We start from the raw sequence: 19,967 nt of genomic DNA on the forward strand, positions 1-19,967 counted from the left end.
AGACGTGAAACCTCAGTAAAACCTTATGGTCTCTGCATTGACCCTGTTTTTGCAGTGACTTAAGGCACTCGGTATTTTTACAGCATGAACCAATAGGGCCAACCTCTCATAGAACCTCTCAGTTGCACACTGCACTTTCCAAGCCAGCATGGTTTTGAGGAGGTGGTGTCTTGCAACATGATCATTAAGTAGTATGCATGTCTGGTCTGGAGAGGGTAACTGCTCTCTTTTCGCAGAAAAGAACATAGGACCTGATGAAATTAATTGTATTAGATTACTTGCAAAAGAATTCTTTCACTTTCAGGAAATTATAATTATATTATGAATTCTTCTTCAACATTAAGAGGAATTTAAGTGCTATTAATGTGAAAGTATATTAAAGAATGTGCAGTGTTATTAAAATCTCAGCAAAATACAGTTAGGCAAGGCTAAAAATAGTGCATTATGCTTTAGACATTTTTAGCTGGAAGTAGTAAATATACTCCTTTATTCTAAACCATTAACTAGTGAATGTGAATATAGCAGGCACATGGTTGATGGGAGTAATGGATAAGAAACTTGCTGTCAGCTACACTATACCTGTCATTATGAATGACAGAAGATTTCTATCTATGAAAGGAAGAATGGATATTTTTGTAAAATGTGAGTGACATTTATGCTGCATTCTGCCCAGATCTAAAATCATCATTCAAATTACAGAACCAGGAAAGCATCCTTTAGAATTTATTTAAAGTATTAAGCTGTATAAAATATTTGCATATGTGATGTGACTGATAAATTAGTCAGGAGAGCTGGGGCATAGAGGTGAAATTTTCTGCTGTCAGAGAAGGCTCTTTGTCCAGCTGATTTCACAGCTACTGATCTACTGATAGATTTTAGCTACTGTGTAATTATAGGATCTCTTGAGCAATCGGAGGGAATCCCTGCCTGTACAAAAGTTCACAGGTCTTTACAAAGCCAAGAAAGACATTCATTTCTGATTTTTTCTGTATAGATAAGATTTCTGAAACAAATGTACCATCAAACACTGACTAAACAAATGCCTGGTGCTCATCCATGCATGTATTATATTTACTAGAGACAGACAGGAAGCAAATTGTCAGTTTTGTCCAAGATCTTCCTGTATGTATCACATTCATATATCAGCATGATTATGAACATGCCTTTCTATCTTGCACAGTGGTTGAGATGGAAATTGCAATCAATATGCTCATATGCATGTTTTTCCTAATTTCTGTCACAATAGTGTTTCAAGATGCTAATGTAAGCTATGATCCTAGTATTTCCTTGTATTGTGTATAAGTTCGCTACCACATGGAAAATCCACCTAACAATATTTCAGTCTGGATCGAAGAACAGGAGGGAATGGTAACAGATCAAGTAGAATCACTTTGCAGAAGGAATATATAAGCAATTAAACAAGGTCAAAGATGTACAAAGGCTTTTCCATAATGCCACTAAAGAGAGATACTGCTGGGAATACAGATTAAAGAATAAATGCTAGTAATAAGGGCTACATATTCCTGGATGCAGTAGCTAAGCAAGTATCTATCTATTTATTAATTTAGTTTGCTAAGTAATGTCTGACCAATAAGCATGGAGACTATCTTATAATTTACTCTTGTTTACAAGGACAAATTTTGACGAAATGAGGAGCCTAGTTAAGTTAGTTGGAACTTGAATGTAAAGTCAAGTCACATTTTCAAGTAATGAGCTGAAATTTGTTTCCTGAATACAGGAGAAAAACAATAGGAATTTTTGGGGACTTTAGGACTATGAGCATGAACAATCTATAAAAGTGTATCAGAAATTACAGCCTCTACCGAATGGATTAATTAACCCAAACAAACTGTTGCTAGAGATCAAGAAGCAGATAGAAAGGAGAGACTTGACATTTGAAGAAGAACTGGTCGAGAAGGTGGAGAACTGATAATGGCCACATCAAATGAGCCCACCAAGATGGCAGTGGTTGTGGCATGTGATAGAATAACAGCTGTCACTTTTGGTTAAGAAGGAGAAATCAAAGTTATTGGTGCCCCCATCAGTTTGTTATTTTGATGGCAGGAGTCTTTAGAAACAATTCTGAAAAATGTAATTAAAGATGCAGTGTTTACAGAGTGAATTCACTGAGGTTTGCTGACATTAAAGTTGCATCAGACTAACCTGATAACTGTATTTGATGGTATATTTTCCAGACAAAAGCAGTGCAGTAGATCTCGTTTGTCTTCGGGAAAGCACTGGCTGTGGCTCTGTTTCAGAAATTATGTTAATGAAGGAGATCAGGATTATTACAAGAACTGTAAACTAGTTAATGAGTTGGACAGAAAGGAAATGGCATTAAGCTGTAAGCACTAAGCTGTAGGGAGGCTACTCAACAAAGATTAGATCTGTGACTGAGCTCATTTTAATCTTTTTTTGATGGTCTCAAAAAAGACCAAAGGAACAAAGCTGAAAGGCAGTGTTAGCATGAAGGATGCTGGGAATTGAAAGTTATTAAGTGACCTCAAATGGCAGATACAAAATAGATTTCAGTAACTGAAGTTCGAAGACTTGAATTTAAGGACTACTAAGAAAAACCTCTAAGGTAAGTCAGGGTCTTCTTAGAAATGGCTAAGATGGAGGAAAGGTTGGCTGACCACTGCTCGGCCAGAAGGTGGCTCAAAGATGTAACTGTGAAGAAAAGAATATGGTTTTAGGGGGTGTTAATCAAGATATTCCTAATATACATAGGCAAGTATCAGTGCCTTTGTACAATGTCTTTGTGAAATGTCATCCAAAATGCTGTGTACATTCTGGTCAGACAAGAAAGAGTAATTTGAACTGGGATGTCCAGAGAAGGAGAACATATGTTAAGAAAGAAGCTTAAACCTGGACTTTTCTCTAGTCCTGGAGAACGAAAAGTGACTGGCCTAAGGTAGCTTTCTATAAATTGAGGAAAGCAGCTGGGAAAAAGAACTATTTACAATTTGAAATTAATAAACTCACAAGAATAAACTGGTCCATAGACTCAAAAATACATTTTCTGACTACTTGAGCAGTGAAATTCTAGTGAAGGAGGTAAATGAACTACTTCTTAAATGACCCTTGACCCATTAAAAAGACAGTCAAGGGGAACACTTCAAGCCCCATGCTCCTTTGAAAATTCAGCGAGACTGCTACAAACAGCTTCTGTCTGAAGTTCATGAACTACAGGATTTGATTATTTTACTGAATACATATAATAACAGATATAAAATTAGTGGTCATGGAACTTACTACTAATTAGTTGCTAAGAGCTATATATAATTTCTCATAGAAGCTCAGACATTAAAGTCCGATGAGTGTTCCTCTTTATTTGATGCTACGGCTTTACATCTTTCTGTTTCCACATAATCTGCTGATCTTTGGACATCAATCATTATTCAAGGCACTTCAGCTTTTTGGTTGGGCAACCCTTTCAGATAGAAGGAGTTGAAGACTCCAAGATTGCTTTCATGATCATACTTTGTTTTTATAAATACAGGTCATCAGCAATTTTCAAAATACATTTTTAGGGCTGGAAAGACCTACTGTGTCCATTTATAAAGGAAGCAAATGGAATCACATTTTGGGCTACTGCCAGTAGTAAAAAAGCTAGAGAATCTCGAGCTCTATACAGGAAGTATCCTGTCTTTTAAAATTATGTCATGGCATAACTTACACAGAAAAAAGACTCGCTGTTCTGGCTAGGCATTAGGAATAACTTGATTGCATTTGTTTTGACACCTAAGTATTAATTAAAATTAGAATACTCTGTTTTGATTCATAGATGCGGTCTGTCGGACGAATATTTATATTCATTGACATGCCAACAGAAGAGATGAAAAACATGAAGCCACAGAAGAATAACCAGCTTTCAGGAGCCCTTGTAATTGAAAACAGGCATGTGAAGGAAGGGAAGAACTGGCCATCTGGGGGCCAAATGACTGTGAAGGACCTTACAGCCAAATACGGTGAAGGAGGAGCTGCTGTGTTAGAAAACATTTCTTTTTCAATAAGTTCAGGGCAGAGGGTGAGACACTTCTTTGTGTGTTTGATCTGACTTCTATTTAGCTTAACTGTAGAAATGTCATTATAAACCTATTCATTGACTAAAGAGTAGGTTCAGTTCAGTAAAGTTTTGTAAATTAAATTGTCACAAAACAAAGTAATCATCTAAAGCACTCGAAGAACAGAAATGTCTTGTGTCTCCTCTTAAAAAGAGCTTGTCTGTAGGATTATTGGCTACAAACAAAAAAGGGCAAGGAAAATCTGCCTCAGTTATCCTAGAAATCTTGAGGCTATTTACACCTCAGTGGCACACAGTGGGATGGTCGCTGGCCATGAGGAGCAGCATATACCGATAAAATATGTATGCAGCAGTTCCCCAGGCTGTATTCCTGTGCTTAAACTCTTCCTCCTCCTCCTGGGAGAGGGAAGCTTGCTGGTGAGAGCATGTGCCGGGGGCAGGCTGACCCTGGTGGAGCAGGGCATGAAAGAATACTGGCTCCTGTGCCAAGGGTAATGCACTTCTGGCTCCGGCGGCCAGAGGGTGGAGGTGCCGTCTCGCCTGTTGATGAGGGCTCTGCACCACCCCAAATTATTATATAGCAAACCATAACCAGCTCTATTCTTCAGAGCATTGACAGACCTCTAATTAATCTTCCTGCATGTTTGGGGTTGCATTCAAGAAAGAGCGTTAGTTTCAGTACAGCAGTTAGGCAGAGGTTTAACGCTCTGCTGTAAGTTCATGCAGAAGGACCACCCTCGGTGGGGTGGGAAGAAAGGCTCACGTGACTTCCTGAGTAGCAACCATACAGATAAAGAGTAGATCATAACTCTCCCGCATAGATGAGAAAAAAAGGTTCAGTGACAGCAACCTGGCTTCACCAGAAGGAAGCCCTGCTCCTAGTTTGGATAGCACTGGTCTCTGCTAGGCTGGGTAGATCTGTCTTGGTTTACATGAACTGAATGTTTCATCTACAAAGTTGGAGGCACTACAATTTTGAAACCGGAAGTTTGAGCTCTGTCGCTATCCCAAAACTGTTCTGCCTTTGGAAGAGAAGCACCTGTGATTCCTGGAGCGTGGAGGTGCAGGTGCCACTGCCGTCTGGTGGATTTACTTCCTGGAAAATCCCTTGGAGAATGGAAAATGAAAGATGCTTTTGTACTGTACAGAGAGTGGGCAAAGCAATTAAAACAGAGATCTTTTTTTCAATGGCTATGATTCAGAAACTCAGTACAATTTTGGTGATGAATCCTGGCCTCAGAGGAAGTATTTCCAGAACTGGAGCATGCTTCTTAAACTGGAGAGGATTTGTCTCTGTCCCACAGGGAAGCAGAGACAATAAAAGTAAAATAAGCAGGGAAGGGGAGAGCAGAGAACTGCTGAGGGGGTAGAATAGCACAGCACATGAATGAAATAGAGTAGAACAGAATAGAATGGAATGTGATTGATAGGACAGGATAGGGTAGGACAAGACAGGGCAGGACTACCCTCTTGATAAAGAAATATTTCCTAATGTCCAGTCTAAACCTCCCCTGGTGCAGTGTTGAACTGTTCACACATGTCCTATTACTGGATACCAGCAAGAAGAGCTCAGCACTTTCCTCTCCACTTCCCCTCCTCAGGAATCTGTATAGAGCAATGAGGTTGTCCCTTAGGTTCCTTTTCTCCAAACCAAAGTCCTCAGCCTCTCCTCATAGAACATTCCTTCCAGCCCTTTCACCAGCTTCACTGCTGTCCTCTGGACACATTCTAGGACCTTCACATCCTTCTTAAACTGTGGGGCCCAGAACTGTACACAGTTCAAGGCGAGGCTGTGCCAATTCTCAATACAGCAGGATAATCACCATTTTCAACTGGCTGGTCATGCTGGTCATGCTGTGTTTGACAGACCCCAGGAAGCAGTTTGCCTTTTGGCTGTCAGGGCACAGTGCTGCTGACTGCTACTGAGCCTGCTGCCAACCAGCACCCCTGGATCCCTTTCTGCAGGGCTGCTCCCCAGCCACTCCAGTCTATACTTGTGCCCAGCATTACCCTATGCCAGGTGCAGAACTTGGCATTTCAACTTGTTAACCTTTATCCCATTAATCATTGTCCAATGATCTAATCCCTCTAGAACCCTTTGCAAGGTCTCTTGGCCCTCAAGAGAGTTAACAGCACCTCCCAGTTTGCTGTCATGAGCAAATTTGCCGCTGGTGCGTTCAACTCCTGTGTCGTTGATGAGTATATTCAACAGAACTGGCCCTAGAATTGAACCCTGAAGAGCCGAACTGGTGACTGGTTGCCAGCCAGATGTAGCCCTTTCACTACACCACTTTGAGCTCTTCTCTTCAGCTAGTACTTCACTAAGTGCCCTGTGAACCTGCTCATCCCACAGCTGGAGACCTTGCCCAGAAGGATGCTGTGAGATACAGTAACAAGAGCCTTACTAAAATGCAGAAAACTACATCTGCTTCCTTCTCTTAATCCACCTTATCATAGAAGGTTATCAAATTAATTAAACATGACTTTGTGAACCCATGTTGACTCTGCATGATGAGTCCATCATTCTTTAAATACCTTTCAATATTAAGCAGTAGCACCTCCATAATTTTTCCAGGAACTGAGGTTAAATTAACAGGTCTTTAGTTCCCTGAGTCTTCCCTCATGCCTTTTACGTAGATTGGAATCAATAGATTTCCAGTGCAACACAGTGCAGACTGCTCATATTGTTCAGAGGCCTGAGGCACTGTTATGGAAAGGATGCCAGGCAGCAGGAAGAATCCCTTGCATCACCTCCATCATATATATTGTCACCCTACAAAAGCAGCTCATGCTGTGTAAATCCCAGCTGTTGAAAAACACAGTATCTTGGCATTTGGTTGTGGCTTCTGTAGATACTGCTCATTCCAGCAATTGGTCAGTGGAATCCCATAAGGGAAAGAGAACATTTCAGGAAAACCCTGTGTATTATTTTTCTTTGCACCCTAAGAGGTAGGTAAAGGCAGCACTAGCTGAGCAGGTTGAGGACTTGCATTGTTGCTTGGGGCAGGACAGCAGCATGGTGTGTGCTGTGACCACTGCCTCAGACCAAAGCTACGCCACTACAGTCATGATCTGATCATAATTAGGTGCTCTGATTTCAATTTATATGGAAATGAAGTAGCTTAGTAGTGTGATTCAGGTGTTCTTCCTACTTGTTTTTTGTCTGCTGGTTGGGGTTTTGTTTAAGAGGGCTTCATAGCAAAAGAAAGGGAAAGGCAGAAACAGCTGAACTAATCAGTACAAGGTAATATAAAAGCAAATTTCTTCAGCTAACAGATTTCTTCATCTTAGTTAATTATAATAAAATAGAGTCTGACCTAGTGTTTTGTTCAGCTCTTGCTGTAGGCTTTTATCATTCTCAAATGAGTGACATTTACTATCCCATTGAGAATCATTTGATTTTTCTCCACTGCTGAGATCTCTAAGTGTTTCTGCCTTTGTCTGTGGTTAATATGTGAGCAGTACTGAATGTTTGCTTTTATGGTTTGCATTGCAGGTGGGCCTTTTAGGAAGAACTGGTTCAGGAAAAAGCACTTTACTTTTTGCATTTTTAAGACTGCTGAATACAGAAGGGGATATCCAGATTGATGGAGTCTCCTGGAACACAGTCAGCGTGCAGCAATGGAGAAAGGCATTTGGAGTGATTCCTCAGGTAATGAGATTACTGTAAATTTGTGTGTTTTCATTTTCTTTGGTTCTACATATGCTTTAAGCTGGTAGTTAATTGTTTTGTGCTAAGGAACAGAAACAAGACACAAAGATTTTGTTAAAAGGGGAGATGGATGGACGAATGGATGCAATGATGCACAACAAACTACTTTCTGAGGGTTTTTGTGCTACTCACACAAGAATTCTAGAAATCAGAAGGTACAGCACACTCTAACAGAAATGTTCATAACCTTTTCTCTGTTCATAATGCTTTTCTCTGCACCTCTGAAACAGTTTGAATGTTGATTCAAAGTAAGAGAGTGCCACCTGAAATAAAAAATACAGTCAGTGGTGTTCTCAGCTATTGGTTTCTAAAGCACTACATCACATATTGTGTTTAACATGTGAATGCTATACATTGCCTGTTTTCCATGACAGGTTAGTACCAGAATTATTGCTTTTCTCATATTCTACTAGACGACTAGCTGATTCCCAGCATGGACTCATCATTTTTTTTAGCTGTCACCTCTCATGACCATGTCATAATGTATGCATAAAGGAGCACTTCATGTTATTTATGCATGCAGCAGTGCTGGTGAAGTAATGGCATTTCAGAGATGAAAGAGAAAACAGCTCATCACATGGGTTTAGGCACCCTAGTTTTTTCAAATAACTGGAACAAGAGAAATAGTCTAAGGAGGAGCAAAGAACTAAACCTAGGACTTCCCAGTCTACTGTCTTAAAAGGCAGTTACTGTCTGAGCAAGCTGGTAAGCTGCAGTGTGGTGCAAAGCTGTGTGCACTGAGAGCTTGAGATGCTTTAAAATTGGAAAGACTCTTGGACAGTCAGCTGATTGAACTAAAAAATGTGCTGTCAGGTTTGCATTTTCAAAATAGTGGTTTTCTTTTCTACAGCCATCATAGCAGAGCAGAGGTGTGTCATCACTTTCACCCTTCCTTGGGTACGCAGGTTAAAATCTGCTTTCTACCATAATGCAACAAACCAGCCTAATTGTAGTAAAGTCACTTCTGATCTATTTCAGGGTCATGGAGGTGGGATTAAACTCTAACTGAGGTGTTCCTTATGGCACTGTTTTGGCTTCGGTATCTGTTAAAAGAAGCTGAAACGCTCACGCTGGAAACACAATGTTTGCAAACACAAGAGGAACTAAAGTTATTCTTTCTACTTCATGATCAGCTTTGAGTTGTAATAGCCTCCCTTTCAAGACTGTTTTCCCACAGCAGCCGGAGTGGCATTTATTTAGTGTAGGGCATGCAAAGAAGACACAGCTCTTTCCTTTCTTTGCATTTCAACAAAGATGTTCTGAAATTCCCTTAAAGGCAGCAAATTTTCAGTACTTTGACCTTGCCAGAACAGATCCTTTCTTCACTGCCAGGTTACAGACTCAATCAAAGAGAACCAAGGGAGCAGTGGTAAGTGCACTGGTTGGATTAGTTTCTTGTCTGGACTCTACTGACCTGGTTGGTCATATGCTGCCTGCTTTGCTGAGGCTTGCTTGGCAAGCTGCCCTTTGATAGTTGACCTGTCGTAACTCTTTCTGTCTTCTTTTAAACATTTTCACATCTATCTATCTATCTATCTATCTATCTATCTATCTATCCTTTAAATTTCTTTTTCTTTATTATTGCTGGTTCAGTTCTGCAGCATGATTGTTATTTGCAAGTATTAAAAAAAGTTACCCCTTCAGATTGAGGCAGCTGTGCAGTGAACTGCAAGTGCAGTTACATCTACTGAGTTTGGAGGACAGGTATGTTATGCAGCTGTTCTTCTGTCCTGGGTTCAGCAGTAGCAGTAATTTTTCTCCTTCTTAGTAGCTGGTGCAGTGCTGTGGTTTTGATTTTCAACCTGGGATCTGTGCTGATAACACCGATATTTTTAGTTGCTGCTCAGTAATGTTTACTCTGACCAAGGACTTTCTGAGTCTCATGCTCTGCCAGGGAGGAGGGGAAGGTGGGAGGAAGCAGAGACAGGACACCTGACCCAAACTGATCAAAGAGGTATTCCATACCACACCATGTCATGCCCACTATATAAACTGGTGGCAGTTACCCGGAAGGGCAAGATAACTGCTCGGGTTGGGCTGGGTATCGGTCAGCGGATGGTGAGCGGTTGTACTCTCTTCACTTGTTATTTCCCTTATCATGATTATTATTGGTGGCAGCAGTAGTGGTTTGTGTTCTACCTTAGTTACTGGACTGTTCTTATCTCAGCCTGTGGAAGTTACATTCTTTCGATTCTCCTCCCCATCCCTTTGGGAGCAGAGGGAGGAAGGGGTGGGGAGTGAGCGAGTGGCTGCATGGTTCTGGGTTGCTGGCTGGGCTTAAGCCAAGACACCCCCAAAAGATGGATGTATAAGATGAAGGATGCCTTCATAATATAAACTATGTCTCCATTCTGAAATTTTCCTATACAGCCAAGTATAACTTCCTGTGTTGGAAGGGGTTTCCCTATTTTTCCCATAGTCATCCTTCTGCTCTCAGGCATTTCTTCCTTTGGACTGTGATTGCCCAGCAGCGTTTCTGCTTTCTATGTCCAGCTGTCCTTGGGAAGACATGGAATGAGGAGAAAACTGAATGCTTAGTAAGCCTTGTTGTCCCAGTGAAAAAATATGATTAATAATTCTCATAGCTGAGTACTCACTAAAGAGTCACTAGTGGTACAGAAAATATCATTCTGCAGCCATCAGCAAAATGTGAGAGATATTTATTGCATGAGCAGTGTAACTCGCCCTTCTGGTAATGAGGTGCATTGTTAGTTCATTGTTAAAATTACACATTTAGTTCAGTTTGGAAATCCCTGATAATGGATCAACACCAAAATATCCTGGCCCTCCATTCTCTGGAAGGTCATGAGAGTTGCCAGCGTGTTTGCATGCTTCAGCTCACAGCTCCTGTCCCAAAGCCTTGCCAAGAAAATGCACATTACACCTCAAAAGTTCCCACATTCAGAATGAAATGAAGTTTTCACCAGCACTCTCCCAGCAGGGAAGAGAAATTGCATATGCCACCCTGCTTTCCCCAGCAGAACAAAGGGAGCCTTTTGTTCTTTGACCTTAACCTACTGCTTCAGAATGGAGGAGAAAAAATAGTTGCCTCTCCTTTCCTGGGAGGCTGACCTACATCAACACCTGGATATTCACTGTCTCCAGGAGAGGCTTTGCTAACAAAAGGAGAACGGAGCTCTACTTGAGGTGTGCTTCCTCATGAAAACTTTCCAAACCTCTCCTTCTCTTTCTTTATCCCTAAATTTCCCTGTTTAAAAAAAAAAGAAGTCCTTTTCCTCTGCCAGAACCTCACTGATGCCTGCATAGCACACACAGCGTCAGCCTGCAGTGTGGTCAGGTCTCAGCTGAGCCAGAGCAAAGGCAAGCTTCCCGTCTTTCAGTATCTCAAATCCAGCATTACAGTGGCATGAAGGGGTGAATCATATAAAACATGCCTCCTGGAGCACCCCACAAGGAAGGTCCTTCCTGTTGCTCCTCACACATCTGTACTGTTGCAGCACAGCTGGACCACAGTCCTACAGGACTCCTGCGAGAGCTCCCACAGGATGTTTGTCATTCTCATGCAAAGTGATTATCACAGCAATAACAGGCTGTTTGAAGTAGAATTATCCTTTATTTCTGGGCAGACCTTTCTGATGTTTCTTCTGCAAGAGTTTCCCCACCACATTTCCAGGGTGAGGACGTCCATCTGCATCTGGTTTCAACACTGAAGCTCTTTAGTGTACAGGGCCTCATGAAGATTGCATCCTGAAGTATTTAATTGAGTCAAATTAAGAAAATACCTTTCGAAATTTGGCTTCAAATGGACAACAGGAGACCTGCAGCAAATGTTCCATTAAAATCAGTGAGGAGAATCCTAAGACCCATAAGGTGCTGCTAGCTCAGAGGAAAGAAATTACTTCTGAAGTCTTCTTGAGTGTTATTCCACCGCATCCTGGTGGATCTCATGCTGGTTTTATGTGTAGATACTCCATATAGAATTAGCATCAAGATTAGCATGGAGAATGAAGTTGCTACAATTTGTGGGACTGCAGCTATCAAATAAAAATAATCAAATCAGTTTTGCTCCTTTATTTTAATTGAAAAGTGAATTTCACAACTTTTATCTTTGTAGTTCCAATCTGTGAGTAGTTATCTCATTTTCTTCATTGTAGCTGCCTATCTCTCTGCCTGTCTGTCTCTGGCACTGTTTCATCAATCCTCATACCCTTCATGGCTGTTCACTTCATAGGTTGCATGGGGGGTGGCTGTTCTGCAGCATGCCAGACCACTCCTGCATGGGGCAGTGCTGCTTCCCAGAGGAGTCCCACAGAGACTGGGCTCCTTCAGGGCAGGGGAGCCCAGATACCAGGGAACATCTGCTGCACCAGACCCATGCACAGAACAGCTGGGGACATTCATTAACAACCCCACATGCTCATTTTGAGCAGGAGATAAATAGGTTGTTTTCTGCATTGCAGATGCAGTGTTGTCAGTAGCACAGCACTTGGGTTCACCAGTAAGCTCTATGAGAGGCAGAGGTTTTAGCATCTTCAGGGGAGAAGCTTACAGAGCTGGTCTCAAAAAACCTGCAGAAGGACTTCACTGCTCCCATGTTCTTATTCTGGTCTGGAAACACTTTAATGTCAATGTGAAGTCCCCAGAGGGGCACTTATGAAAACAAACGCTTTTAACTTTGCTCTTAATACTAAAGCATTCACATATCAATTTGATTGTCTTTCATGTTGATCCTCTTGCCACAATATTATGAAGCAGAGGAGGCTAAATGGAGGTCATATAGTTGTTACTCTAACTTCTCTGTGTGTGGAGCTGGTGTCTGGTTCTAGCTGATGTCACATTTGTTTTCCAGCCCTGGAGTGTACAGGGACAAGGGTCCATGGGTCTCACAGAGGACCTGCACATGGATTGCCTTTCCTTTGCAACAGCAGCTACTCACAACCAGGATAATCCCTCCCATTGGCAGCTTCTTGTCAACTGATCCTTTACTCTTCTACATGACTTTGCTTAGGTGCTCCAGGGTCTTGGTTCTTCACCTAACACTTAAATCACTTAGGAAGCCTATTGCCACAATCTCAGTGTATCCCACGCCATAACCAGTATGCAGAAGCTCTAGCTGCTGAGGAGTCTAATGTCCTTCAGAGGGGCTGTTTTACAGTATTTGGGGTGGTCAGAACATAAGCATTACCGTATCTATATTCCCGAATCTTTTGCTTGTTGGTGGATGTCACGTCTGAGAAACTATTTGTTGCATGATCATACCTGTTAACATCCTGGGTGAATCTGAACAAGTGACCGAGAAGAAGACGGTTCCAGATTTGCTGCCAGTCTCCCCAGCCATCTGGTTCCCCTTCCAGTGCTTTCCTTATTTCTACTTCTGCCATATTTATAAACAACACAGAAGCCCATGGCGTTCACTTTTGGGTTTGGCTTTTTTTTTTCACTTTAGAGTTCAAGCTTTTAAGAATTTTGGTGTGTTGTCCCCCCCCGTACCCCCCCCCCATTATCTTTAAGTGGACTCTAAACTGGCCATGTGACTCACATGATATTTACTCAAGTGAACCCTATATGGTTTCTAATGAGCTGGGAAGAAGGTGGTGTTGAAATGGAGAGAGAAGTACCAGAATTCAGGACAATGAAATATTTACCTTGTGGGGAAAAAAAGAAAGGTACATTTGGGAATAGCTTGCTTTTAGTGACCTGCTTCTTGAAAGCATGGTTATTAGGAATAACAGCAGTTTCTGAAGAAAGTAGTTGCCTTTATTTCTCTGCCTGCTGCACTTCAGCAGGAATGTTATTCAGCCCTATCTTCTTTAAAACTGGTTTGTTCGGTTAACTATTCTTTACCATTGAGAAATGAAAATACCTATTCCATTAGTTAGATGTATGGTGCTCCAAGTGTGAAGAAACCCACGTCTGACACTGTTTCCGCAGCATTATTATTCCACCACACCCAGTACTTGGAAGAATCTAATTCTGCAGCAAATATGTTGCCCTGTTCACACCACCTAACCAGTGTGGGGCATGGGAAAAGGACTTCGCTGTACTTCACCGGAGTGTTCATTGTTATTGACAATAATGATCACAAAGGAAAGGGTCTACTCTTGTCCACTGATCTCTGCCAAAAGTACTACTTCGATGACTTTTAGCTATGTGCGCTGCTGCCTCTGCTGCAGCTCCACTGAGGTGTTGCTGGCAGGGCAGCGAAGGTACCATCACATTTAAATCCACTCCACTGACCGCAGGGCACCACGGTGCAGCTGCTTTTCTTCTCATCTCTTGATTCTGGTCTCTTGAATCAGTTACTTCCTTCTCTCTTACACCAGATAAGATATTGGCAATGGCGTATGTGTCTTTATTAAGCAAATGAATTAATGTAATTTATTTGCCACTGCCACGTTTATACTTTTCATTAACCTGTCTAAAGGATTAATGTAAATGTGTGTATAACTCACTTTGAAATCTGGTGAAAGAATGCAGTGTTCCCAGGTTAGGTCAGATGAAAATTGTGGTAGACTGGCCAAACTGTGGACAAGCATTTGGTAAGAATATTCTTCTGGTACAGCTACTCCTTTATTGCTTTCTGTAGTGTTTGACTACCAAGACTCCAAGAAATTCTGCGGTTGTGAATTGCTGACATTTCAGCATGTTCTCTTTAAATACATATTTTCTTTAGGAGGACAAAAGAGAAGAAAGTAATTGTCTCAAATATTTCCTTTTGGTATTTGTTCTCTACGTACAAGGAAAGAGCATGCAAGTGGTTGTATTTCTCAACAAGGCACTTACATTCTTTGAGAGCAAGTGCTCCCTGCTACAAACAGCAGGTGTATCTTGCAGCATAGAACACAACAGTTTGGTTGTATCTCATCAGAAATGTTGTGCAACCCCAGTGTCCCTTGAAGAACCTCATTTCCACCAGAACCTGACACACCCACCCCATGTAAAAAGAGATTAAACAAATATTTAGTTTTGTCTGAGTCATGGCTTTTTGAGCTACAAAAGGTGTTCTGAGGGATATTCGCTTAAATCTGAGTGCCTAAAAGCAGAACTGAGTAGTAAACTTCAGCGTGAGAAGGATGCATCTCAGTGCCAGGAAATGTGCATCCTCTCCATTTTGTGTAATGGAAGAAAGGCGCGGGACAGAGCATGGAGAGAGCAGGGTCTGCAGCACTGATTAGGGGAGCCACATATGAGAGCAGGTCGTGGATGCTACAGTCATGAATCAGGTCTTGCTGAGTCATATCTCAGTGATGTGGCAGCAAGGAAGTGAGGAAACAAAAAAGCTCTTTTGAGCTAGGACTGGGACATGATGAAATGTCAGGTAACAGAATTATGCTAATACATATTTGGCTATAATCAATTAGCAAAAAAGAGAAATTAATTGATGAAAGCCAATTTAGGACAGTGTCCCTGAATACTGACAAATATCTAACAGATCTTCTCTCTCAAAACGAAATAGTGAAAACATGCAATTTGGCTTAGGGATATTTTTTTTTGTTTGAATATATTTTAATTATGTTCCACATAATTAAAAAATAAAAAATAGTTTTTAAAATGCTTATTCCAAAACAGAAATATAGGAAAACTTTGATTCTGAAAACTGTTGAAATTTGATTTTTGATGATTTCCAGACAAGTTTGGCTAGGTCTTGATTAAGACAATTGCCAAAATAATGAAAGTAAGGATTTTTAAAGTAACTTTTTTTGGAACAATGTTTTGAAAAATCTTAGTAACCTGCAAGAAGCTCTGTCTGGTGGCTGCAGAAGGTCATTCTTTCCACCATATGCTTTACAACTTACAATGGTTTCCACAATGCTCAGGGTATCTGCCTACCTGTATTTGTATATCCTTTTTTCTTGCAGAAAGTGTTCATATTCTCTGGAACTTTTCGGATGAATTTGGATCCTTATGGGCAGTGGAGTGACGAAGAAATATGGAAAGTTGCAGAGGAGGTAAAACTGTTCAAAGTTATTTGTATCAGTCTGGTGAAGTAGTTAGGGCAGAATGCAGTGTAGTTCAAGTGATCGTCATATGTTACATTTATAGAGTCTTAGGAAATAAAGCACTGAAGAAAGGTGTCTGCTATAAACCAGGTTTCTTTATTTCCTAATAAAAAGGTGCCTTTGTCAGAAATTAAGTTAAAAAACACCAAGATGAACTTCTGCACAGCACAGTCTGGGTAGCTCCTGAAGTGATTTAGCATAGGGGGTGTTTAATGTTTGGTTCTGCTGGGTGACCCTGAGAGAAAAACCAGTGGAGGAAGCTGATACAGCAGAAAGTCCTCTAATCTTTTCTCATCTTAATGCTTTGCCAAATATATGAGATCTCTGCAAGGCATTTTTCTATCAAAATGTGTAAAGATGACTAGTAAACATGTTGGAGGCCAGGAAAAAAGTGAAACATGTCTGTGGCCTGCCCTAGAAATAAGACTGGTGTTATTGCAATAGGAAATATTTATATTCAGCTTAGAAAAATCTTTCCTCAAGATATTTTCCAGTTATTGCAATTCTCAGGCCAGCATAAAGTCAGCTGACAAAGAGCATTTCCTGACACCGCAATCAGGCTTACGCACTGCTTGTGTCATGGGCAGCTGCTCTGTCATGGAATGTAAGAATCATGGGATATTCGATTTTATGAACCTAAAGGTTTTCTTCCAATTTTATGTTGAGATCTTTTGGTTTAAAATTCCCCAATTTTAGGAGCCTAATGTTTACGATTCTGTTCCACGATGAGCTGAAGCCCATGCATTACGGTTGTCAGATGCCACCTATTGGCTCTGGTAGTGCTTGGTAGGTGGCACGGGTAACATAAGGCCCAGGGAAAAGACAGATGAGAGTTAGGGGAGGGAAAGGGCTGTAGCCTGGAAAGCACATGCTTTTTCCCAAGGTACAGATGTCCTAATTAATACAGACTCAGAAATGATCTGGTGCCATTTTCATTGTTAATTTTAAGTTTCAAGGGTCAGAAAATGCATACAGCTGTGGGACTTAATTTGAAATCTTCCTCCTTTCCCATCCAGGTTAACCCTATCTCTGCTTACTATCAGGGGTTTATTTCTCTCCCATGTTTGGAAAAGAGGAAAGTAGGCATTTCTGATGGGTGATTTACTGTTCAATAAAAACATCATTACGTTTTTGGTTAAATGATGTGACAGAGGCTTTTCAGCTGGTCCTAGAAGAGGCAGTTGGGTGCTTGGTGCTGTGCTGCTCCACACCTCTGAGGCTGGGGGAAAAATGGAGCGTGGATTAGTACCCCTTTTCTTGAGAAAGACAAGTTCTCCTTCTGCTTGTAAGGACTGTTTTGACTGTGTATGTGAATTGAGCCTGGGATTTTAAAAGAGCCAAACCTCATTTACAACAGCACGAAAGAAAAAAAAGTATTTTGAAGTGTTTATCGTTAAGGAGTTTGACAAATCCACACGTGATAGAGGTTTTCACTGCACAGGCAAGAGTGCAAAGCAAACAGAGAAGAAAAGAAGCTGTAATGCATTTTTAGTAGGAGTGATTGGATTGTTTACAATGTTCAAGCTCTTGAGATCTGGCTTGTTAGTGACAGTGAGGCAGTGTAACTCTGGGACCATGGTGCAGCAAGAAATTTAACTGTCAGCATACCCCTGACCCACAATTGCTGCTGAGGGGTTAGAAGATCATGATGAGATCAGCACCAGCTTTTTATGCTCCTCACAGCCAGCTGCAGAGAGCAAAGCTTTGGTTGAACACTTCAGGTGTTTCACTTCTTATTGCCCCCATATTTCAGCACCTGTGTCAGACTTGTGTCAGCTTCTGGGGCTGAGTTTTACAGTCAGCTGCTTGGACCTACAGGTACCCGGTGAAACCTTGTGCAGTTTTTCCAGGCCTTAGATGCAAAATTTTATTAAAGGACACAATGTGTGTTCAGAGGAGGAGCAAGAAACAGAGCTCTGGCCTTAATTTACGTACAAATAAAATCAGGAACACTACAGAAACACAACGTGCGTACCCACACACCACAGTTTAGCATGGTTTCCATGTAAAACAGAAACACAAAGGAGGAATTCCAGTAAAATTTCCTCTCCTTCACCCCCTCTCCCCATACTCCCAGTGCAAACAAATGGCACATTGGTGACATTTAAAAAATCCAGTGAGGGCTCTTCATTAACGTTTTTTGGAGCCATGCAATTCACGTGTTTCCTAATTCTTTTATTTTACAAACATTTTTCTGTAAACACTGCTGATAAAGCCAACGAGCACCATCAGGTTGGACCTGTGGAAGATGCAAAGCTTTGCTTTAAGGTGTACAAAATGCATCTCCCCGTGAGAGCAAAGAAGGAGTACTGGAAAAAAAGCAGTCAGAAAACATCTCCTGGGCTGGATTCCAGTTTCTGACCCAAGGGAAGCAGCTTCATTTGGCATGGGCACTCCTCTAAGCATTGTATCACCAGTGCACAGGGAAGACACTGAGGCCATTTGTATGAACAAAACTCACAAGACCTTTAGGGCAGAAAAAGAAACAGCTGGAAATGCTCTCAGAGCTATAGAGACAATGGTCACAGTGACCTGGGTTGCCTTCTCTGGTGCTATAACATCACATATGAATTTTGTCCTTTCTTTTTACCCTCCTAATAGCCAAAGAGGGTTGGTTTCCTTTCAAAAACCACTTTCCTCAATATTTGCAATGATGTACATCACCACTGAATAAAAAGTTACAAATATATTGCTTTCTCTAGCTTGCTAACTCAGAATGTTTTGATCAAAATGCCAAAACTCATTGTACGTGACAAATACAGCATTAACTCAGCTTCCAAACATAAATCCCAGCATGTCATAGGATTCAAATATTTCAACGCTTTTCACATCATTCAGCTACTTAGCTTGTAGTCTTTATAGGACAGATTCTCCTTTTCATCAGTTTATGTTTTCACTGTCAGAAATGAAAGGCAAGGAAACTAAAGGCTCTGGTTGCAGTACCCACGGTCAGCATTAGCTGTATCTCACTGGTTTTTCCTGTCCTTTTGCTTTCCATCAGGTTGGGCTGAAGTCTGTAATTGAGCAATTTCCAGGCCAGCTTGATTTCGTTCTTGTGGATGGCGGCTGCGTCCTCAGTCACGGCCACAGGCAGCTGATGTGCCTTGCCCGGTCAGTTCTCAGCAAAGCTAAGATCTTGCTGCTCGATGAACCAAGTGCTCACCTGGACCCTGTGTATGTTTCATTCATTTGTTCTATCTTCTAATATGAACTAGGAAAATTAGTGAGGCAGCACCATCTAAAAAGCCCCTCATGTTGTCTGGGCTGTTATTAAACCTGATTTCAGTAATATATGTTAGTAGTTAGTAGATCATGAAAGCCTAGTTATAACCTTAACTTTATTGCTGATATGTACTTTCACAGCAGAAATGCAGCAAGCTGACATGATGCAGGGTGTTGGTGTCCACGCACCTGAGCCTTCCAGCATGCAGCCAGACCTAAATATCATCAGTAAAGTTACTGGCAGCACCAGCATGTTCACTGCAGTCTGAACGCCAACACTTGTTTGCCTTTCAGAACTTCTCAAGTGATCCGGAAGACCCTGAAGTATGCATTTGCCAACTGCACGGTGATACTCTCTGAACACAGGCTGGAGGCGATGCTGGAGTGCCAGAGGTTCTTGGTGAGTGTTTCTCATAGTCTCACATACTCTCATTTAATTACATCTGATGAATGTGTAAAATGCACCAAGCAGAAATGATGAAATTGGCTGGGTTGGCGGGGGTCATTCAGAGCAACATAGTCACCAGAAGATCAGCATCCTCCTGTTTGCTCTTTCACCTGAGCTGTGGCACCTATGTACAGATGAGCTTTATGGAAGAGCTGGATTCCTCTCAGCCAGGAGGAAAGCTGTGTAGGCTATTCAGCTGCTGATCCAGGTGCCTTATGTTGTCAGTTGGCTCAGGGACTCCTGAAAAATACCAGCATCTCACAGAGCTTTACCATTGCAAATGCAGAGATGGCTGCACTTGCTCTTGAGCAGTAGGAGCTCAAGGGAAGGGTTTCCTAAGAAAACCCTTCCCGTGGGGAAGAAGGGTTTCCTAAGAAAACATCTAGTGATCAGAATTACTGATTTCTTTCATCAAGCCACTTGAATATTCGTTTCTTGTTTAATCAAGGTGACAAAGTACTGAAGTCCTGGGGTATTTCCTTTGTTATATAAAAATCATTAGTAAAGGAAATAAAAGGCAAGTTATGTAATTGTTCTTAAAATTGAGGTTCCTTCCTCTGTATTTTCTTGACCCTTCCATAAGAGGGGACCTTCATT

General features: G+C 41.4%; 1 protein-coding gene across 1 annotated transcript in view; it reads left to right on the forward strand.

The window, feature by feature from the left end:
- CFTR (CF transmembrane conductance regulator) overlaps positions 1 to 19,967 on the forward strand; it is an 87,031-nt gene that overhangs the window by 66,190 nt on the left and 874 nt on the right. Inside the window, exons 22-26 of the mRNA XM_005146074.3 lie at positions 3,788 to 4,030; positions 7,524 to 7,679; positions 15,560 to 15,649; positions 18,702 to 18,874; positions 19,217 to 19,322. Of these exons, the coding sequence (XP_005146131.2) occupies positions 3,788 to 4,030; positions 7,524 to 7,679; positions 15,560 to 15,649; positions 18,702 to 18,874; positions 19,217 to 19,322 (768 nt within the window). The remainder of the gene's footprint in view (positions 1 to 3,787; positions 4,031 to 7,523; positions 7,680 to 15,559; positions 15,650 to 18,701; positions 18,875 to 19,216; positions 19,323 to 19,967) is intronic.

This window comes from Melopsittacus undulatus, chromosome 5 (assembly GCF_012275295.1).
Source record: "Melopsittacus undulatus isolate bMelUnd1 chromosome 5, bMelUnd1.mat.Z, whole genome shotgun sequence".
NCBI classification, from domain to species: domain Eukaryota; kingdom Metazoa; phylum Chordata; class Aves; order Psittaciformes; family Psittaculidae; genus Melopsittacus; species Melopsittacus undulatus.